Source organism: Papio anubis, chromosome 4 (genome assembly GCF_008728515.1).
Source record: "Papio anubis isolate 15944 chromosome 4, Panubis1.0, whole genome shotgun sequence".
Taxonomy (NCBI): domain Eukaryota; kingdom Metazoa; phylum Chordata; class Mammalia; order Primates; family Cercopithecidae; genus Papio; species Papio anubis.
In genome coordinates, this window is record NC_044979.1 from 141,815,171 (window position 1) to 141,837,448 (window position 22,278).

General features: G+C 58.1%; 1 protein-coding gene across 6 annotated transcripts in view; it reads left to right on the top strand.

Moving 5' to 3' along the window:
• The window catches only part of TECPR1 (tectonin beta-propeller repeat containing 1), a 39,418-nt gene that overhangs the window by 10,791 nt on the left and 6,349 nt on the right, over nt 1–22,278 (top strand). For 4 of the 6 annotated variants that reach the window (XM_009202600.4, XM_021935667.2, XM_021935666.2 and 1 more), the window contains exons 6-22: nt 1,415–1,589; nt 1,708–1,808; nt 3,984–4,085; nt 6,984–7,129; nt 10,047–10,537; nt 10,986–11,131; nt 12,012–12,167; nt 12,449–12,598; nt 12,699–12,856; nt 14,649–14,776; nt 15,697–15,799; nt 18,708–18,804; nt 18,930–19,009; nt 20,094–20,150; nt 20,620–20,800; nt 21,265–21,400; nt 22,010–22,102. In XM_009202600.4, the coding sequence (XP_009200864.3) occupies nt 1,415–1,589; nt 1,708–1,808; nt 3,984–4,085; nt 6,984–7,129; nt 10,047–10,537; nt 10,986–11,131; nt 12,012–12,167; nt 12,449–12,598; nt 12,699–12,856; nt 14,649–14,776; nt 15,697–15,799; nt 18,708–18,804; nt 18,930–19,009; nt 20,094–20,150; nt 20,620–20,800; nt 21,265–21,400; nt 22,010–22,102 (2,500 nt within the window). Of the gene's footprint in view, nt 1–1,414; nt 1,590–1,707; nt 1,809–3,983; nt 4,086–6,983; nt 7,130–10,046; nt 10,538–10,985; nt 11,132–12,011; nt 12,168–12,448; nt 12,599–12,698; nt 12,857–14,648; nt 14,777–15,696; nt 15,800–18,707; nt 18,805–18,929; nt 19,010–20,093; nt 20,151–20,339; nt 20,417–20,551; nt 20,801–21,264; nt 21,401–22,009; nt 22,103–22,278 lie in introns of those variants that run through there. The other 2 variants (XR_002520900.2, XM_021935669.2) reach the window with 2 other exon arrangements.

Sequence of the window (22,278 nt, forward strand, 5' to 3'; positions counted from 1 at the left end):
TGGATGGATGGGTGGGTGGGTTTGCGGATGGGTGGGTGGATGTGTGGATGGGTGGGTGGGTGTGTGTGTGTATGGGTGAATTGGTGGGTGGGTTTGTGGGTGGGTGGATGGATGGGTATGTGTGTGGATGGCTGGAAGGTGTGTGCAGATGGACAGATGGGTGAGTGTGCCAATGAATGGATGGATGGGTGGGTGCGTGGGTGGGTAGGTGGGTGGTGGATCTGTAGCTCTTTCGAGAGAGGCAGTCCTGTCTCAGGGAGTTTGTGAACTAAGCAGAGGAATCGAAGCAGCCCCTGAGGGCAGCAGAGGCCCCAAGGGTCCTGAGCTCAGGGCGCTGACACTCGAGTCACGGCTTTCGGTCGCACGTCAGGATTCTTCATTCACTCTCGCCACGCACTGACCACAGCTCCCCAGTGGGCTTAGCAGTTATCAAAAGTTGCGGGTTTTGTCACAGTCCCCCTCTGCAGCCACGTTGGCCTGGGCAAAGGCGAACACAGTTGCTTCCTCAGCCCTGCTGAAGGGCGATGGTAAGGGGCCGGGCAGAGTGAGGGAGCTGGCCTGGGACTGAGCCCCCTTCGGGGGGCCATGCCCACCTGGGTGCAAAGACGGAGAGGGGAGAACGGGGGCCACAGAGCAGCGTTTGTTTCCCAGAATGTCGGCCATGAGCCGGTGCTGCCTGCACCACACCTGTGGTCCATGAGAGGCGGCACCAGGACCTGGGCTTCTGTAGAAGCTGGGGAGACAGAGGGGCCCTGAAGCCACCTGCTTGCAGAAGGGAGGCTCCCAGGCCTGGTGCTGCAGGGCCCGCTGTAGGGGGATGGTGGCAGGATTGGGAGGCGGGGGTCCCGAGTCTGAAGACAGCCCGATGGGGAGGGTCACTTGCCCTTTCTGGATCACGAAGTGACATGCAGTCTCCCCCAGGTAAAATGAGCCAAACGGTTCGGATACTCTGAGCCTGTTGCTCCCAGTCTTAACCATTCAGTGAAGGGAGAAAGAACTGACATCTTAGACAGTTTTATGAATGGGGGTTGGAAGTTTTCCCATTTATCCATTGGGACCTCGGCCTCCCCTAGAGCTGGGTGTCGTGAGAGCACATCGCCACAAGGGGGCGTGGGACACACGGACTGGCCGGGGTGGCCGGAGACCCCCGTTTCTGACGCTGGAGTCAGGTGGTAGGTGGGTGTCCATGAGTGGGCGGGGTTGGGGGTGTCATCCCAAGCAGATGAATGGAACAAGTGTATCCCCCAGGACCGCCAGAATCTAGGGTTTACGTTTTTTGGCTGGGATAGGGGGCAGGGAGTGAGATTTGGATGGTCAGGGGACATGGATCCCACCCCCCACCACGCCAAGACCCCCGTGCTTGGCTGGTGGGAATGAGTGGATGCAGGTGCCATGTCCCTGTCTTGCCTCCCAGGTGTGGTACAGAGAGGACGTCAGCCACTCCAACCCCGAAGGGTCCTCCTGGTCCCTGCTGGACACCCCCGGGGAGGTGGTCCAGATCAGCTGTGGGCCCCACGACCTCCTGTGGGCCACGCTCTGGGAGGGGCAGGCCCTGGTCCGGGAAGGAATCAACAGGAGCAATCCCAAAGGTGGGCAGCCCGGCCCTCCCGCCCGCACACCCTGTACTGGGGAGAAGGGTGAGAGTCACTTGCTCCCCAGCTGTCCAGGCTGATGGGGACCACTGGGGGTTTCCTGGGGGCCCGGTAGGAAGTTCCTGGTCCGTTGTGGAGCCTCCTGGATCTGAAAACGGGGTCATGCACGTCTCGGTGGGAGTCAACGTGGTCTGGGCTGTCACCAAGGACCAGAAGGTAAGACGGGGATGCTGCACGGGGTCCCTTGAAGGCTGTTTTCTCTTCTTGCAAGTGTGGCCTAAACAGCAGGGCACAGTGGTTCACGCCTGTAATCCCAGCACCTTGGGAGGCCAAGGCCAGAGGATCACTTGAGCCCAGGAATTTGAGACCAGCCTGAGCAACATAGCAAGACCCCATCTCTACAAAAAATAATACAAATGTAAAAATTAGCCAGATGTGGTGGGTGCATGCCTGTGGTCCCAGCGACAAAGGAGGCTGAGGTTGGGGGATCACTTGAGCCGAGGGGTTGGAGACTACGGTGAGCTGAGATCACACCACTGTACTCCAGACTGGGTGACAGAGCCAGACCCTGTCTCAAATTAAAAAAAAAGAAAAACCCGGGCCGGGTGCAGTGGCTTACACCTGTAATCCCAGCACTTTGGAAGGCCAAGGTGGGCAGATCGCCTGAGGTCAGGAGTTCGAGACCAGCCTGGCCAACATGGTGAAACCATGTCTCTGACTAAAAATACAGAAAATTAGCTGGGCGTTGTGGTGGGCACCTGTAATCCCAGCTACTTGGGAGGCAGGAGAAATGCTTGAACCTGGGAGGCGGAGGTTGCAGTGAGCCAAGATTGCACTACAGCACGCCAGCCTGGGCAACAAGAGAGAGACTCCATCTCAAAAAAGAAAAACCCATTCGAATAAATCCGGCACCAGCCGAGCACCATGCATTGTTTGTTGCTGAAATCGTTGCCAATCTCCGGGACGTTTGGTGCCGTAAAATCCTCCTCCACCCACACCCTGGTACCCAAATGCAGCAACTGAGAGTGTCACCTAATAGGCTGCAACATTTCAAAGAATCAGAAGCAAATTTCCTGAAGCCCTCAGTTAACCGAGCGCCTTCCCTTCCTCTAGTCAGTGCTTGTCTTTTGCATCTTAGCGGCAAGTCCAATAAAACCAGCCAATTTCCGACCACTCACGGGGTTTTTCTAACTGTTTGTCAAGGGGGTTTCCCTGACCCAGGGGATGGACGGCCCACACGTCTGCATCTGTGTCCCCGGTGCTGAAGTTTCCAGAGTGAGGCCACTCCCAGCCCACAAAAATACAGACCAGACTGTCCCCCACATTGGGTCCTGGTCACCCCACTTCCCAGGGACCACAACTTCCAAATCCCTCATACGGCAACGTGCCACTTTCTTTGGATTAAATGGGCAAAATTGGATTTCTTTTTTTTATTTTTTAATTTGAGACAGAGTCTCATTCTGTCGCCCAGGCTGGGGTGCCGTGGCGCAATCTCAGCTCACGGTAACCTCCACCTCCCGGATTCAAGCGATTTTCCTGCCATGGCCTCCCAAGTAGCTGGGATTCCAAGCGTGCACCACCACACCCGACTAGTATTTGTAGTATTTTTTAGTAGAGGCAGGATTTCACCATGTGTTCAGGCTGGTCTCAAACTCCTGACCTCAGGTGATCCACCCGCCTCGGCCTCCCAAAGTACTGGGATTACAGCCGTGGGCCACCGTGCCTGGCGGCATCTCAGGAATTCTAATAGCACAAGGTGTCCAGTAGGTCTGAGACTAACGGGGCCTCCCAGGCCACCATGGAGAATGTATCAGAACAGCCCGGATGGAATACCGGGCGGCAGGGTGGAGCATGACCAGCGGCTGAATCACAGAGCCACAGGTAGTCTGGGAAAATCTAGTGGGAGTGTGTGTATTTTTACACGTTGACATGAAAATACTTCGCTTTAAGTTTAAGTATTTCTTGAAGTACTAAGAATAGACCCAACATAGGGGTCTCATGTTTTCTAAGAATGAGCTTTTTAAAAACTAGTTTTCGTAAATAACATTATTAAGGCCGTTGTCTTTCACAGGGACCAACTCAATTCAAATAAAGTAGCCTTTTCCAAGCCTTAGGCTGGAGAATGGGCAGGCAGCTGCCAGGACACGTGTGGCTGAGGCCAGGGGACCTTCAGCCCTCGTGGGACAGTGCCAGGCGCAGGAGATGCAGCCGGGGTGTGGGAAGAGGGACATGGATCGTGGATCGGGGCTTCCTCGCTAAATGATGTGCGACTGCTCATTTGTGACACGAACCAAAGGATCAAATTATTCACTTGTTCTCCCTGAGGCTTAAACAAATGAACCGTCTGTTTCCCTGGCCGTCCAGGAAAACGTGTATTTCTGACTCCCCCAGGTGTGGTTCCGAAGAGGCGTCAACTCTCACAATCCCTGCGGCACCAGCTGGATTGAGATGGTTGGTGAGATGCTGATGGTGAACGTGGGAATGAACGACCAGGTGTGCACAGGGGTCCGCAGCCCCTGAACAGCAGGGGTCTCCAGATGGAGGCTCCTCATGCCACAAAATAGCCCGGTGGCCCCTTCCCACTGTAGGAGCTCATGATGGCGGTACAGCGGGGGTCCTGGCACCTCTGCACGCTCTCAGCCCACGAGAATTCCCAGGGGCTGGTTCTGCCAGGGTCCTGGGGCCCTCGCTCAGGTCAGTTTCCTAAGGCCTCAGAGTCATGAGCACGGATCTGGCCTGACAGGTGGCAGGAAGGGGTTCCTGGAGACTGGAAGGTTTCCTTGAGAAATGTTTAGGTGAAATCAGGTGCGATGGTCACCAAGTGAAGGATGAAGCTGACCCCCTAACGTGGACTCCAAGGACAGAGCTTCTCTCTCTTTTTTTTGTTTTGTTTTGTTTTGAGACGGAATCTCGCTCTATCGCCCAGGCTGGAGTGCAGTGGCACAATCACGGCTCACTGCAATCTCCGCCTTCCAGGTTCAAGTGATTCTCCTGCCTCAGCCTAACAAGTAACTGGGATTACAGGTGCGCACCACCACATCTGTCTAATTGTTGTATTTTTTTGTAGAGACAGGGTTTCACCATGCTAGCCAGGCTGGTCTCGAACTCCTGACCTCAAGTGATCTGCCCGCCTCGGCCTCCCAAAGTGCTGGGATTAGAGGCATGAGCCGCCATGCCCAGCCTCTCTTAAGAATCACCTGCACAGTTTCACAGTGTGGCCTTCTCAGAGATAATGAGGATTGGGGACTTTTAAGACTCAAAGGGTGGGCTGGGCACCGTGGCTCACGCCTCTAATCTCAGAACTTTGGGAGGCCGAGGCAGGCGGATCATCTGAGGTCAGGAGTTCAAGACCAGCCTGACCAACATGGTGAAACCCCATCTCTACTAAAAATACAAAAATCAGCCATGTGTGGTGGCACATGCCTGCAGTCCCAGCTACTCAGGATGCTGAGGCAGGAGAATCGCTTGAACTCAGGAGGCGGAGGTTGCAGTGAGCCAAGATTGCTCCACTGCACTCCAGCCTGAGCGAGACTCTGTCTCCAAAAAAATAAAAAAAAACAAAGGGTTCAGCCCCTTGCTGTCAAGGAGAGCCCCCCCACTCCATTACACTGAGCAAGAAGTTCTTTCTGAGGTGCCAGGCTTCCCTCTGCTGCCACACCCTCCTCCCACCCACCCTGGTGGCACAGCACCCAGAGGACAGGGAGGCACCTGCTAGTGCACAGGGGTGCTGAGTCCAAGGCGACTCAGCTGAGTCTGAGCCGAGCCTGCCAGGGCCAAGGGACAGAGATGCTGCCGCCTACCTAGCCAGGCCACCTGAGCCCTACTTCTTACCCAAAAGCAGAGAGTAGGATGCCTACCCAGAGACCTTTTCCATGGAAAGTGAGGTCAGAATTAGGGTGGTTACTTTGCATCTTAAAAAAAAAACACCACGGGCCGGGCGCGGTGGCTCAAGCCTGTAATCCCAGCACTTTGGGAGGCCGAGACGGGTGGATCACGAGGTCAGGAGATCGAGACCATCCTGGCTAACACGGTGAAACCCCGTCTCTACTAAAAAATACAAAAAATTAGCCGGGCGCAGAGGTGGGCGCCTGTGGTCCCAGCTACTCGGGAGGCTGAGGCAGGAGAATGGCGGGAACCCGGGAGGCGGAGCTTGCAGTGAGCTGAGGTCCGGCCACTGCACTCCAGCCTGGGCGACAGAGCGAGACTCCGTCTCAAAAAAAAAAAAAAAAAAAAAAAAAAAAAAAAAACACCACGGCCAGGTGTGGTGGCTCACACATGTAAATCCCAGCACTTTAGGAGGCTGAGGTGAGAGGATCACTTGATCCTAGGAGTTTCAGACCAACCTGGGCAATATAGTGAGACCCCATCTCTACAAAAATTAAAAAGTTGGCCAAGTGTGGTGGTGTGCACCTGTAGTCCCAACTACTCAGGAGGCCAAGGCAGGAGGATTGCTTCAGCCCAGGGGGTCGAGGTTGCAATGAGCCACGATTGTACCACTGCACTCCAGCCTGGGTGACAGAGTGAGATCCTGTCTCTAAAAAAAACCAAAAACATTCCGGGCGCGGTGTCTCACGCCCGTAATCCCAGCACTTTGGGAGGCCGAAGCAGGTGGATCACCTGAGGTCAGGAGTTTGAGACCAGCCTGGCCAACACGGTGAAACCTCATCTCTACTAAAAATACAAAAATTAGCTGGGTGTGGTAGCACGTGACTGTAATCCCAGCTACTCCGGAGGCTGAGGCAGGAGAATCGGTTGAATCTGGGAGGCGGAGGTTGCAGTGAGCCGAATCACGCCACTGCACTCCAGCCTGGCGACAGAGCAAGACTCCATCTAAAAACAAAACAAAACAAAAACTTAGCCGGGTGTGGTGATGGGAGCCTGTAATCCCACCTACTCCGGAGGCTGAGGCAGGAGAATCACTTGAGCCCTGGAGGCAGAGGTTTTGGTGAGCTGAGATCGCGCCATTGCACTCCAGCCTGGGCAACAGAGCAAGACTCTGTCTCAACAACAAAAACAAAGACAACAAAATCAGGACCACCTCTGGGTTCACTGGGGCATCTGCTTCCCACCAGAGGGCACATGCAGGACAGGGAGGCAGGTGAACCTTACTTCCTAATAGAGTGTCCCCTAGCCCCACCACTTTGCCTGGACCTAGTCACCTTGAAACCCTGGTTCTGCCTGAGGACAGGGAGATGGGACCAGATTGCAGCTTCTCCTGAGCCCCCTTCCAGCATTTGACTTCTGTGCCCACCACACAGCCCTACCGTGGACCTTCCCAGCCCACACACACCTGCATATGGAGGACCCTGCCTGCATTTTGCAACCCCAGGAAGCGAGAGGAGCCCCCGGGCCTGCGCCCAGCTTCATCAGAACAGAGCCTCTCTCTTCCAGGTGTGGGGCATTGGCTGTGAGGACCGAGCTGTGTACTTCCGGCAGGGCGTCACCCCCAGCGAGCTCAGCGGGAAGACCTGGAAGGCCATCGTCGCGGCCCGAGAGTGTGACCGGTCACACTCCGGCAGCTCGTCTAGTCTCCTCAGGTGACCAGGGACAGCAGGCTGTGCAGGAGCCAGGCTGGGACGGGCTGTCTAAGCCTAGGTGGTCAGGTCCAGAAGAGTCTGCCACCTGCCCCACTGGGTCCCGGGACTTGTCCCAGGCAGGAGAAAATGGGTCTTCACTCACAAGAGCCGAAGCCCTCCTGCCTCGGTCCTACAGAGAGGGGGTCCTGGGGGCAGCCCGGGGTGGCCACTGGAGGTGTTGGACGCACTCTGGGCTGCTGGTGGTGGCACTGGGAGTAGGGTAAGGCTGGGCCGTCATGATGGAGGTGAGGCTCGACCCTGATCTGGGTTACCCCATTGGGTCCAAAGGCTGAAGATCTGGGGCAGAAACAGTTCTCTGGGATAGAAGTAAAGACCCCTCTGTCCAGGGTAAACAAGGACAGGACAGAGGGGCTCTGCCTAGCCTGCAGCAGTGGTCTCATACTCAGGCACCGGGGTTGCCTGGAGGGTTTGTTCAGACTCTGATCTCCGGGTCTCACCCCGAGTTTCTGTTTGAGACTTAGTATTTCTCACCAGCCCCTAGGTGATGCTGCTGCAGTTCCGGGGCCGCACCTGGGGGTCCGTAGGTCTAAAGAGCGTGGACAAGCCCTAGCTCTGCCCACTGGCCGTGAGAGCACAGGCAGGCGACTCTGTGGATGAGCTGGGGACAGCTCAGCTCTGCAGTGGGAATGTTCACATCACGGGCGTGGATGGAGATGGCGCTCAGGGCCCGGGCTCTGCAGCCGTCCACGTTCCCACCTGTAACTGTGACCCTCCCCAGCCCCTGGTCCACACCCCTCTGTGCCCTGAGCCTGGTGGTTACCACCCTGCTGTGCTGTCAGCCCAGAGGGTCAGGGAAGATGACCAGGGCAGGCGTTTGCTCATGTGTCACCTGAGGGTTTAGTCTGCTCAGATGGTAGGTGGCGTTTTGTTTGTTTTGTTTTGTTTTGTTTTGAGACAGTCTCACTGTGTCATCCAGGCTAGAGTGCAGTGGCGTGATCATGGCTCACTGCAGCCTCAAACTCCTGGGCCCAAGTGATCCTCCCACCTCAGCCTCCCAAGTAGCTGGGATTACAGGTGTTCACCACCACACCTGGCTAATTCTTGTATTTTTAGTAGAGATGGAGTTTCACTATGTTGGCCAGGCTGGTCTTGAACTCCTGACCTCAAGTGACCCTCCCACCTCTGTCTCCCAAAGTGCTGGGATTACAGGCATGAGCCACCACACCCGGCCAACTGGTAGTTCTTTTTATTGTTTGTTTTTTTTTTGTTTTTTTGTTTTGAGACGGAGTCTCGCTCTGTCGCCCAGCCTGGAGTGCCGTGGCGTGATCTCAGCTCGCTGCAAGCTCTGCCTCCTGGGTTCACGCCATTCTCCTGCCTCAGCCTCCCAAGTAGCTGGGACTACAGGCGCCCATCACTACGCCCAGCTAATTTTTTGTATTTTTAGTAGAGATGGGGTTTCACCGTGTTAGCCAGGATGATCTCGATCTCCTAACCTTGTGATCTGCCCACCTTGGCCTCCCGAAGTGCTGGGTGTGAGCCACTGCGCCCGGACCCAACTGGTAGTTCTTAAACTGGAAAGTACATGAGAATCAGCTAAGAAGCTTCAAAAACTACAGATGCCAAATCTTTATAACTTTGAGGTTAGCAGTGGCTTCTTAGACATGACACCAAAAGCCCAGGCAATGAGGAAATACAGATAAATTGGACTTCATCAAAATTAAAAACTTTTTTGAATCAAAGGACATTATCAAGAGAGCGAAAAGTCAATGGAAGAAAGGCAAGGCTGGGTGCAGTAGCTCACACCTGCGATCCCAGCACTTTGGGAAGCCAAAGCGGGAGGGTCACTTGAGCCCAGGAATTCAAGGTCAGCCTAGATAACATAGTGAGACCCCATCTCTGCAAGAATATTTTTTTTTCTTTTTCTTTTTTTTTTTTTTTTTTTGAGACAGAGTCTCGCTCTGTCGCCCAAACTGGAGTGCAGTGGCCAGATCTCAGCTTCGTCTACAGGCACATACCACTACACCCAGATAATTTTTTAAAAATATTCTTGGGCCGGGCGCGGTGGCTCAAGCCTGTAATCCCAGCACTTTGGGAGGCCGAGACGGGCAGATCAAGAGGTCAGGAGATCGAGACCATCCTGGCTAACATGGTGAAACCCCATCTCTACTAAAAAAAGTACAAAAAACTAGCCGGGCGAGGTGGCGGGCGCCTGTAGTCCCAGCTACTCGGGAGGCTGAGGCAGGAGAATGGCGTAAACCCGGGAGGCGGAGCTTGCAGTGAGCTGAGATCCGGCCACTGTACTCCAGCCTAGGTGACAGAGCGAGACTCCGTCTCAAAAAAAAAAAAAAAGAAAAAGGGTTTATGGTCAGGCATGGTGGCTCAAGCTTGTAATCCCAACATTTTGGAAGACTAAGGCCAGCGGATCACTTGAGGTCAGGAGTTCAAGACCAGCCTCGCCAACATGGTGAAACCCCATCTCTACTAAAAATACAAAAATCAGCCAGGCGTGGTGGTGCATGCCTGTAATCTGTCAGCTACTGAGGAGGCAGAGGTAGGAGAATCTCTTGAACCTGGGAGGCAGAGGTTGCAGTGAGCCAAGTTTGCACCACCGCACCGCAGCCTGGGCGACAGTGAGACTCCGTCTCAAAAAAAAAAAAAAAAAAAAAAAAGCAATACTAATTCCAGATCTTCACCCTCAGATATGTCGATGTGATTGGTCTGCAGGGTGCTCCAGGTGTCACCTTTCTGGAAACAGGTGCTGATGTATGTCTTGCACAGAGGAAGAGACAGTTCAGAGAGGTTCTGACTTGCCCAGGGTTCCACAGGCAGTCATGGTGGAGCACGCTGGAACCGGGCCTGCCTGATAGCACCTGTTCCCCTGCAAGGGAGTGACGGGTCTGCCCTGATTTGTCCCTAGTGCCGGCTGCTTCTTCGGTGACGAGGTGAGGGGCAGTGGCGAATCTGCCCCCAGTGACACCGATGCCTCCTCAGAAGTCGAGAGACCGGGGCCTGGCCAGCCTCTCCCTGCAGAGCCTCTAGACGATTCCAAGAATCCCACAGGGAGCTCAGCCTCGGGCCCAGGGGCTGGCAGGACTGCAGAAGATACCACGGAGGATGCCTGCCCAGCCGAGGGCAGCGGGGCGGCCAGACCAGACACACACCCCGGCCCGGCCCCCACGCCGGCCGAGCTGCCCTGGACCAATATTGACCTCAAGGAGCCCAAGAAAGTGCCCAGCCACTCGGCCGCTGGCTTCCCCGAGACCACCAGCCTCTCCTCACTGGGGCTCCTCCCGCTGGGCTTGGAGGAGCCGTACGGGGTAGACGACCACCCGCTGTGGGCCTGGGTGTCGGGAGGCGGCTGCGTGGTGGAGGCATGTGCCATGCCCAGGTGGTTCACTGTCCAAGCGGGTAAGGGCTCCTGCAGGGCCTGGGGGCATCCACATGGCCAGGTGCCCTGGGGGTGTGGGGTGTGGGAGGAGGCCGGGGTTGGGGGGCTCGGGCAGGCCTGCTGTCCTCCCTAGATACCTCCCTGTGCTCAGCAGCCCTGAGCCAGACGTTGGGCTCCTCTGTGGCCTTCAGATACCAGCCTGAGGCCATCAGGACCTGGAAGCACAGTGGCCAATGCCTCCTCCCCTGTCTGCAGCCCATCCCCTGTGCTAGCAGTGCTGGCCGCTTTCCAGGCTGAATTACTGGGGGAGAGCAACTTGTCTATCAGGGCGAAGGGTGGAAGGAGGCTTAACAGAGAGTGTAGCTTTTGACCTAGAAAGGGCTGATTTGGTGGAGGGGAGCGCCGTGGCTTCCTGCCCAGCTGCGGGCAGGACAGTGCCCCGGCCCTGAGGCTCTGCCTGCCCCACAGGCCTGTCTCCCTCGGTGCAGACGCTGTCCCTGTCCATCACGCCGGCCCAGACCGCCGCCTGGAGGAAGCAGATCTTCCAGCAGCTCACAGAAAGGACCAAGCGGGAGCTGGAGAACTTCAGACACTACGAGCAGGCTGTGGAGCAGGTGGGCATCCCGGTGGCCGCGCACACATTTTTTTTTTTTTTCCAACAATCATTCGTTGAGCGCCTGCTGTGTACCAGCTCTGAGAGAAACAGATGGATGCCTCCATCCCGCTGTCCATCCGTCTCCCACGCAGATGCAGGCATAGAGAAAGGAGCTCAGGGTTCCTTCGTCCATCCTGAAGACTTTGGTTCGGGCCCCACTGTGTTCCGGGCTCATTGGAGGCCCTGGGGACCCAGAGACAACAGCAACCTCAGAGGGTGGTGGGTGGGGAGGGGAGGGTGGCCAGGGAGGGGAACCACGGCATCCTCTCCCTGCTGGAGGGAACCCCGGGCGCCCAGGGGTGCAGCGTGTGATTGCAAGGAGTTAGCACACAGGGCGGCCAGAGACCCCACCTCTGGACCAACCCTGCTACCGCCCCGCTGTCCTGTGGCAGAGCCCGGCCCTCAGAGGCTCACAGTCAAGTGTGGGGGTGACAGGGAAGTCACACAGCATGTGACCCTCCTCATTCCAAGGGCTGCTGGACACAAGCAGGCTGTGGTTTGGGTTCTAGCTCGCCGCTGGCTCACTGTGTGACACCAGGCCGGGCACGGAACCTCCCGAGCCTGTTTCCCCATGCAGAAGGCGGGGTGGTAGTGCCCACTGCCCGGCTGTTTGCGAGAGGGGAGGTTGTACCGAACAGCCCTGCCTTTCAACCTGCACCTGTCGGGTGTCCAGCAGCGTCACCATTGTCGTTAGCCTGGGGGGAGCTGGGCTGAGAGCTGGGAATGCGGGGTGGGCCCTACCCCAGCCCTGCCTCCTCCTCTGGGCACCCCCGGCCCCACCCCCCTCCGCTTGCACCCGGGCCTGCCTGTGACGGTGTCCTCTGCCCCGGCCTGTGCAGTCAGTGTGGGTGAAGACCGGGGCGCTGCAGTGGTGGTGCGACTGGAAGCCCCACAAGTGGGTGGACGTGCGCGTGGCCCTGGAGCAGTTCACGGGGCACGACGGCGCCCGGGACAGCATCCTCTTCATCTACTACGTGGTCCACGAGGAGAAGAAGGTGCCCGCAGGTCCCACGGAAGATGGGGCCAGGGAGGGGACACAGGGCTGGGGTGCCAGGGGAGGGGTACAGAAATGGGGGTGCCCAGGGAAGGGGGTAAAGAAATGAAGTACTAAGGGAGGGGTCAGAGCTGGGGGTACCCAGGGGAGGGGGCAGGGCCAGGGGTGCCAGGAGAGAGAGTGTCCGAGGGCAGGGTCCCAGGGTGAAGCACAGTGAGGGTCGCCCTCCAGAGGCCTCCTGCCCTGGGTGACAGCCCTGCCGGGCGCCTGCTCTGTGAACAGTACGCCCACATATTCCTGAACGAGGTGGTGGCGCTGGTCCCAGTGCTGAACGAGACCAAGCACTCCTTTGCCCTGTACACCCCCGAGCGGACACGGCAGAGGTGGCCGGTGCGTCTGGCTGCCGCCACCGAGCAGGACATGAATGACTGGGTGAGTGGGCGATGGTCCCCTCGGGCCGGGGAGAGGGACAGCCATGGTGGGGCGACCTGGCCTGGCCTGCTCGGCAGTGACCAGCGTTGTGCCACGCCAGCTCGCCCTGCTCAGCCTGTCCTGCTGCGAGAGCCGAAAGGTGCAGGGCCGCCCATCCCCGCAGGCCATCTGGTCCATCACCTGCAAGGGGGACATCTTCGTGAGTGAGCCCAGCCCGGACCTGGAGGCCCATGAGCACCCCCTGCCCTGCGACCAGATGTGAGTGGGCTGCACTCCGGGTGGGGCCTGGGGCCTGGCCTCACCCAGAGCTCGTGGTTACAGAAGGGGGGTCCAGAAGACTGGAGTCCATGCAGGGCCAAGCTTCTCGCTGACCAGCCAGAAGCACAGCCACTGGTTCCCAGGCCCAAGTCCCCTGGGCCTGTCCAAAGACCCCAAGAGGGGGAACCAGAAGCCCCACCGGGCCCAGGGTGGGTCAGTGCCGCCCAGGAGCCTCTGAGCTTCGGGAGGAATGTGGAGTGTGGGTGAGGGGCGCAGTTCTGCACCCCAGGGGGCTTCCAGGCCCTGGCAAAGCAGCCACATCTCTCCACCTGTCCAGGGCACAGACCCGGTGCTCAGCCGCCTCCAGCTCCAGCTGAGGCCCTGCTGCAGGGGCCGCCCGGGGCCTGGGGGCAGAGAGGAGAGAACCGCTGGGGGAGGAGAGTTTGGGGGCGTGGTCCAGGCAGAGCTGGTGGGGTTTGAAGTCCAGCGGGCGTGGGCGGAGAGAGGACTTGGTGTTTGGCACTGGGAAGTGCCGGTGGAGACGGGACCTGGGGGACCCGGGGTAGCCAGGCTGGAGTGGGGTGAGGGCAGGGCTGGACGCACAAGCCTAGGAGGCATTGTTCTGTTGGGGACATTGACAGCCACAGGGTGGGGCTAGGCAGGTTGGCTCACACCTGCAATCTCATCACTTTAGGAGGCTGAGGTAGGAGGATCACTTGAGGTCAGAAGTTCAAGACCAGCCTGGGCAACATAGCCAGACTCATCGCTACCAAAAAAAAAAAGTCAAAAAATTAGCAAGTCACGGTGTCATGCACCTGTGGTCCCAGCTACTCGCAGGGCTGAGGTGGGAGGATCACTTGAGCCCAGAAGTTCTAGGCTGCAGTGGGGTGTGATCACACCCCACACCATGGCACTCCAGCCTGGGCAACACAGTGAGACCCTGTCTCAGAAAAAAAAAAAAAAAAAAAGCCGCAAAAGGGGAACGAGTTTCCCTGGGGGGATCTGAGCTGAGTCCTGAGGAGGAGGACCCAGCAGCGGACATGGGGGCTATGATTCTGTCCCCTGTGGGACAGAGAGGCTGCCCCAGAGGGTGTCCCCAAAACGACGAGGTCCTGGGCTTCATGACCTGTGGGCACTGGGTCTGGGGACATAGTGGGCCAGAAGCCCTGGCTGCAGGAGAGGATAGCAATATCCTGTCGGAGGATTCAGACCGCCTCTGGTGACAGTGACAGTGACGGGGCCTCGGCCACAGGAGGCTGACCTGCACCAGCTGCAGCCTGCACTCTGCCCGCCCAGGAGGCCATGCTGTGGTGGCGCCGCCTCCTGCTGACACCCTGGAAGCCCAAGGGCTGTGCTGTCACTCATGCAGAGGATTAGACATCACGTCTGGCTCTGCTCTGTGACATTCAAGCCTGGCTGCACCTGCCACTGTGGCCAGCCCGTTCCCCCAGGTCCCAGACCCCAAGGGGCCCTGTGAAACACGCCGCTGGCCTCATCCGCTCCGTGTCACCGTGGGGATGAGGTGGGTGGGTTCCAGAAGACTCCCAGCCCGTGGAGGGGTCTGGCCTGCACAGCCCCAGTGCCAAGACCCTGCACCTCTCGTGGGCTGAATCTCTTCAGTGTTGATTAATATGAACATGGAGGTCAGGCAGGGTGGACGGTCTGTGCTTGGAGACCGAGGAGGGCTGGGAAAATCCCAGAACCACGGGAGGCCGTGGAACAAAAGGGCGGCCAGGCAGGGTTGGAAGGTGGGGCCTGAGGGGTTTCCTCCTGCCCTCTCCCATCCTTCCAGGTTCTGGCGGCAGATGGGAGGCCACCTGCGGATGGTGGAGGCCAACAGCCAGGGCGTGGTGTGGGGCATCGGCTATGACCACACGGCCTGGGTGTACACAGGTGGCTATGGAGGTGGCTGCTTCCAAGGTGAGGGCAGCCCGCGGGCCCCTCGCCCGGAGCCTTCCTGGGCGTTCTTCCCTCTAGTCCCCGCCTGGGTTCCCTGCCCAAGGCCAGGGCTACTGTCCCAGTGTTCACACTCGGCTAACAGCTGGCTGACAGGTGACCTTCACCACTGCCAGCCTCCACCCAGGATGGTCCCTGCCAGTACCCCCCTGAGCTGAGGGCCTCGAAGGTTCCAGAGAGGCAGCGGCCAAGGCCCCCCAGCGTGTCCGGCCCCTCATTTTCAGGGCGTTAGGTGGGCTTTTCCTTCAGGGTAGGCACTCGCTGAACTTCTGTGGACCCTCGATTTCTAGGCCAGGGTCCCTCTGTTCCTACTGGAAAACGAAGGCAGAAACAGACACTGAAACAGGGCATTCCAGGCCACAGCCCACATGCCTCACGGGGGAGCAGCTAACCCCAGAGAACTGTGGTCCCTTGACGTGCCAGGAACGCGTATCTGAGCAGGCTTTGCAGCTTCCCTGTGTGTGAGGCAGGAATGGCCTCTGTCTTCATGTCACAAGTGAGGGAGCCGGGGCTCACGGACGTTACGTTGACGGTCCCAGGTGCCTTTGGTAACACAGAGTGAGCTGGGTGGGCCTCAGGCCTCCCTGGTGCTAAGTGGGAGGGCAAGGTGGGAAGAGGTGCTGCAGGGGTGTGGATGGGAGGTTTGATGCACAGTGGGCTGTGTTCATCAAGGTTGCGCAATCCCAGAATAATCACAGGCCCGGAGGCGAGAAACCAAGGCAGGCCGCCCCGTGAGATAAGCTCAACAGGCCTGTTTGCCCCTCTCTGCTGACCTGGCTCCAGCCCATCCCCGGCCTCTCTGGGAATCTGTGCTTCAGACGGAACGCCAGAGTCCCAAGCAGAGCCCATGTGGCCTCGGTCCCAGCAGCCACCTCTCCCCGCAGGCCTGGCCAGCAGCACCAGTAACATCTACACGCAGTCAGACGTGAAGTGTGTTCACATCTATGAGAACCAGCGCTGGAACCCTGTCACAGGCTACACCAGCAGGTAAGTGGCACAAGTGCCCAGCCAGGATGCTGCCTGGCACAGTCCTTAGTCCTGGCAAAACCAGGACAGCAGCATCCACCGTAGGGTAGAGTCCAGTAGAGCCTGGCGTCAGGCCCCCAGCAGGAAACTAACCGGATCTTATCGCTCACTGAGATTTCTTTTTCCTTGAATCTTGTTTTTTGGTGTTTTGGTTTGGTTTGGTTTGGTTTTTTTGAGACAGAGTCTCTCTCTGTCACCCAGGCTGGAGTGCAGTGGCATGATCTCGGCTCACTGCAACCTCCGCCTCTTGGATTCAGGCAATTCTCCTGCCTCAGCCTCCCGAATGGCTGCAATTACAGGCGCCTGGCACCATGCCTGGCTAATTTTTTGTATTGTTAGTAGAGATGGGGTTTCACCATGTTGACCAGATTGGTCTTGAACTCTTGACCTCAAGTGATCTGCCCACCTTGGCCTCCCAAAGTGCTGGGGTTACAGGCGTGAGCCACCGCGCCCGGCCGAAAGTCTCTAACTATATTGACAAAGTTTCTACCTCCAATACATGTATGGAATTCCTTCTTAATGAGATTCTGTTCCTGATTCAAGCACCAGAGATAGAAGAAAGAAAGGTTTTGTAATTTTTCTTTTTTTTTTTTCCTGAGACAGAGTCTCGCCCTGTTGCCCAGGCTGGAGTACAGTGGCATGATCTTGGCTCACTGCAAGCTCTGCCTCCCGGGTTCAAGCAATTCTCCTGCCTCAGACTAACAAATAGCTTAGATTACAGGTGCGTTCCACCATGATGGGCTAATTTTTGTGTTTTTAGTAGAGACGGGGTTTCACCATATTGGTCCGGCTGGTCTCGAACTCCTGACCTCATGATCCCCCCGCCTCAGCCTCCCAAAGTGCTGGGATTACAGGCGTGCGCCACTGTGCCTGGCCTGTACTTTTCTATACTGGAGCTTTTATTAGATGGTATTTCATATTTTTGGACACTATTATAAGTGGCATATTCCAAGTTTTAAATTTCATTTTTTTTTTAACTTTTTGAGGCTGTCTAAAGAAATGCAGTTCATTTCCTCTCCTGGTTTTCTTTGTTTTTGTTTTGTTTTGTTTTGTTTTTTGAGACAGTCTCACTCTGTCGCCCAGGCTGGAGTGCAGTGGCTTGATCTTGGCTCACTGCAGCCCTTGCCTCCCGGGTTCAAGCGATTCTCCTACCTCAGCCTCCCGAGTAGTTGGGATTACAGGCGCCCGCCACCATACCTGGCTAATTTTTGTATTTTTAGTAGAGACAGGATTTCACCATGTTGGTCAGGCTGGTCTCCAACTCCTGAACTCCCGAGATCCGCCTCAGCCTCCCAAAGTGTTGAGATTACAGGCATCAGGCGTGAGCCACTACACCCGGCCTCCGCTTCTACCTTTTCCAAATTGATGAAATAAACAGTCATAGAAACAACAAACTCTCTGACGACTCTAATCTCACCAGCCAAAGACAGCAACTGCGATTAGCATGTGGGGTGTGGCCTTCCGACCATCCTGTGTGTTGGGGGCAGATGAGGCCAGGCACAGGGAGGTGGCTCCATGGCCTCACCATTCCGTACCGGGGGTGGACCCAGTGTATCTGACTTTACTCAGCCTTGGATGTCTCGACCATAAGTGACCTTTTCAGCGTCCTATGGAACTGTTTAAAGGATGTCCTTGTGTGTAAATATTTGTGTGTCTGTGTGTTTACCCCAGTGAATCAGGGGATTTGAGATTTTCCAAGGCGGTTGACACACATTGCCAAAATATTTCCATCCTGAACACCTCCGCCTCGACTGTGGGCATTGTCCACACAGCCTGCCAACACACTTGGATCTCCACCCCCTCCTCACGTCCTCCTCAGTCCTTACGGAGGACAGGGCAGGGCTGTGCACCCACATTTGTCTCAGAGAGGCCCGAAAGGGCCACAGCTGGTCATCACAAATGCGTGCCCCAGCTGTGCTCTCCAGGCGTCTCAGCCTCACAGCCGCCCCCACAAAACTGCCCCATGTGCTGCTTCCCGCTACTCGAGTGTCTTGTCGTGACACTAACAAAGTACCACAGACCACATGGTTTGAACAAGAGAAATGTGGCCGTGTGTGATGACTCACACCTGTCATCCCTGTGCTTTGGGAGGTGACATCAGCCTGGGCAACAAAGCAAGACTCCATCTCTACAGGACATTTAAAAATAAACTAGCCAGGTGTGGTGGCACATGTCTGTAGTGCCAGCTACTCAGGAGGCTGAGGTGGGAGGATCACTTGAGCCCAGGAATTCAAGTCTGCAATGAGCTATGATCATACCCCTGCACTCCAGCCTGGGTGACAGAGCGATAGCTGTGGAAGGAAGGGAAGGAAAGGGAGGGGAGGGGAGGGGAGGGGGAGGGGGAGAGGGAGGAGGGAAGGAGAAAGAAACTCTTCTCTATGCATTTCCCCCCACCCCCCTTTTTTTTTTTTTTTTTTTTTTTTTTGAGACGAAGTCTTGCTCTATTGCCAGGCTGGAGTGCAGTGGTGCAATCTTGGCTCACTGCACCCTCCGCCTCCCGGGTTCAAGCAATTCCCCTGCCTCAGCCTCCAAAGTAGCTGGGATTACAGGCATCCACCACTATGCCTGGCTAATTTTTTATATTTTAGTGGAGACGGGGTTTCACCGTGTTGACAAGGCTGGTGTCGAACTCCTGACCTCAGGTGATTCCCCCGCCTTGGCCTCCCAAAGTGCTGGGATTACAGGCATGAGCCACCGTGCCCAGCGGGCTGTCACCTCTTAGGAGTGCGAGCGTCTGGAGGCGGCTGGCTCTGAGACTGGAGCTCGGTGCTTCCGTGTGGTGCTGCCACCAGGGGTGTTATGGGGGTGTCTGAGTGAGCCGGTTGGTTCCCCAGTCTCCCTCGTCACCCGCCCTGTTGTCCTGTCGCAGGGGTCTGCCTACGGACCGGTACATGTGGAGCGATGCCTCGGGGCTGCAGGAGTGCACCAAGGCTGGCACGAAACCCCCGTCCCTGCAGTGGGCCTGGGTGAGGCCCCGCTGCCCCCTGGGGGGTTGGGAATCCGCCCTCCCACCCCTCCTTGCCCCTTCTCGAGTGTTCTGACTGCCATCTGGATTTGGGGGTTCCCATCCTCACTGACCCACTCCTCCCAGGTTTCCGACTGGTTCGTGGATTTCAGCGTCCCGGGGGGCACGGACCAGGAGGGGTGGCAGTACGCCAGCGACTTTCCTGCGTAAGCCTCTCCCTGCACAGGGCCTTCGGGCCAGGTCCTGAGTGTCAGGGCCCTGGAGTGTGTGGCCTCCGTCCTCACTACCCTTCCAGGTTGAACCCTGCCCCCTAGACCTGGCCAAGGAGCAGACCCCTGGTGCCAGCCCTGCTACTGGAGGGGGAGGGGCCAGTGGAGGGGCTGGGAGGGGCCCAGGAGACTGTTCCCGGCACACATGGCACCTCTGGCCTCTGTGCATGGCATGGGTAGGAGCGCCATGGCTCCCCCATGCCACGTTCATCCCTGCTGTGCCAGGCACGGGCTCTGGGAGGGTCAGATGGTGGCACCCGGGGCACCAGACTGAGGGGCTTGAGGAGGGCGAGTGGCCTCGACAGCCTTCGCAGGGTCAGCTCTTGGGGGCTTTGAGCCAGGCCCTGAGTGATGGGGGTTCAACACAAGATGTCAGTTGAAAGGGCAGGGTGGGCCCCTCAGAGAGATGCAGTCCCCGTCCCGAGGCCCTGGACCCTGGTGGCGCAGGTGCACGGTGTGTGCAGACCCTTCATGGCACAGCCTCAGCCTGTTGGAAGATGCAGCCAGCACAGCCTGAGCTGGGGCCAGAGCCAGGTGGCTTCTGAGCAGACCAGGACCATCCCATCGGCCACAGCCAGGCCTCCTGGACCACCCTCCCCTCAGCCTCGGGCCTCATCCTGACCGAGAGCTCTTGCTCCCCAAAAGGGCTCTGACGGGGCCTGGGGAGGGGAGGGCTGAGTCCTCTTAGCCTGACCCCTGAACACAGGTGACTGCTATGCTCCAGCCCCAGAGAGGACCGGACCCCCTTCCCCAGGGAGCCTTCAGCCCCTGGGAGGCCCCAACCCCCGGGAGGCCCTCCCTGCAGGTCCCTGGGGCTGCACTCAGCCCTGACCCTGCCGGGGCAGCCAGGAAGCGTCTCCCAAGAGCCACGCGTGGTGACACCTCCTCCTCTGAACCCCGTCCATGGCTTCCACCCAGTCCCCATGCCCTGTAACGGGTAGAACAAGAATGTTGACGTGCACAGTCCCTTTCCAGAAACTTCCACGAAGTGGCCCTGATTTCATCTTCTTCCTCCTTGCAGCTCATACCATGGGTCCAAAACGATGAAGGATTTTGTGAGGAGGAGGTGCTGGGCCAGGTGAGGCAGGGCTGCAGGGTGACTGTCACGGTCAGGCTCCTGGAGGAGCCAGCCCTGAGGGAGCTCTGGTTCCCTGCACCCCGGGCCACATCTGGCCTCTGACCTCAGTCCCAGGGGAAGAAGCAGTGGGGAGTAGGGTGAAGAGGGAAGCTGAATCTAAGTAAATGTCAGCCCAGGAAATGCCCGCAGGCTCGCAGTGCTCTCTGGTTTCAGAAGAGTTTGTTTTCATGAACAAATAAGAGAAATGTCACTGGCACGCTCCACCTGTAAGCTGGACAGAGAACGCCACCTGGCTGGGGGTGGGGATGGGGTGGGGTGGGGTGGGGGTGGGGAGGAGGCCACCTCTGGGCCCCTCTTTCCACCCCCCCCGGGGTTGACTGCTTTCCTCCTCCTGGCTCCAGCGGGAGAGGCCCTGGAGCCTGGCGGTCACCTTGGGGTCCCCGGGCTGTGTCCGCTCTCCACTGTACAGAAAATGCAAGCTGGTGACCAGCGGGCCCTGGCTGGAGGTGCCCCCCATCGCCCTCAGGGACGTGTCCATCATCCCGGAGAGCCCGGATGCCGAGCGGAGCGGGCACAGCATTGCCCTCTGGGCCATCAGTGACAAGGGGGATGTGCTGTGCCGCCTGGGCGTGTCGGCGCTCAACCCCGCGGTGAGTGCCGGGGCCAGATTCTTCCTGCAATGAGGACCTTCCTCTGGAGTCCAGCTGGGCTGGGACCCTGCTCAGGACAAGCCCCTAGGACCAGTGGACACTGCCTGTGGTCCGAGTGGGTCCCTGTGCCCTGGGGCAGTTGGCCCAGGAATGAGGCCAGTGGGGCAGGGGTGACAGAGGTGGGCCCAGGGGACACCGTGGTTCTTTGGCACCTGGTCCTTGGTGGTCAGCACCGCGGTGAGGTGCACACGCCCACAGGGCCGCTTTCCCTGCTCGCAGGAGGATGAGATACGCCCAGAATTTCAACAAGCACCGAGATCAGGCTGGGTGGGGCTGTGTGACTCCCGGCTGTCCCCCAGCCACCCGTGCTGCCCAACCGCTAGGCCCATTTCTGCTGGGCCTGGAGGTGGGGCCCTGGGGGTGGGGGCCCTGGTGATCTCAGCACCTCTCCTCGCCGTCCCCAGGGCTCCTCCTGGCTGCACGTTGGCACTGACCAGCCCTTTGCCTCCATCTCCATCGGGGCCTGCTACCAGGTGTGGGCCGTGGCAAGGGACGGCTCCGCCTTCTACCGGGGCTCCGTGTACCCCTCGCAGCCGGCCGGTGAGTGCCGCGCCCCAGGAGCCCCTGCAGTGCTTACCTTCTGTCCAAGCTGACGTTTGCCGAACATCCCCTCTGGGCCAGGGTCCCCCAGAAGCCGTGTCCCCCCCCCCGGGACTGACTGGGAGGTGGTCACCCTGGCGATGGGGCAGCCGGAGCCAGGCCTGCCTGGCCCTTCCCAGGGTGGCCCCTGTGTCTTGGCCCTGCAGGGTCTACTCCACAGTGACCACTCTAGTGGCCGTCTGGGAGGACGGTCTGTGCTGGCTTGTTTTTCTCCAGATGTCCAGTATCCAACACGGGGACACTGGTACTCAGCTGCCCTCTACACAGGGATGGGTTAGGGGGGCAGCCCCTGAGGCTGGGTCTCCACCGTGAGCTGCCCTGGAAGCCTTTGTGTTGCGCTGGTGAGATGAGTCCATCAGAGCCCGCCACGGCTTCCAGAGCTCCAGGCATGGTGCTGGGTGGATGGCAGCGCACGGCTCAGCTCTGTGTGGCCCACAGCTGACACCAGGCTCCACATCTGAGAGGCAGCTGGGGACCGAGGCCCTCAGCCCCACCTGGCCCACATAAGCAGGAGGTGGCCGTGTGCCTGAGTCAGCCTCCCCTTCTCAGGTGACTGCTGGTACCACATCCCATCCCCGCCAAGACAGAGGCTGAAGCAGGTGTCCGTGGGGCAGACGTCGGTGTATGCCCTGGATGAGAACGGCAAGTTGCTCTTTTTTAAAATTTTTAATGTTTTGACTGGGCATGGTGGCGCACACCTGTAATCTCAGCACTTTGGGAGGCTGAGGCCAGCGGATCACCTGAGGTCAGGAGTTCGAGACCAGCCTGGCCAATGTGGTCTGCATGACACAGTGAGACTGTCTCAAAAAAAAAAAAAA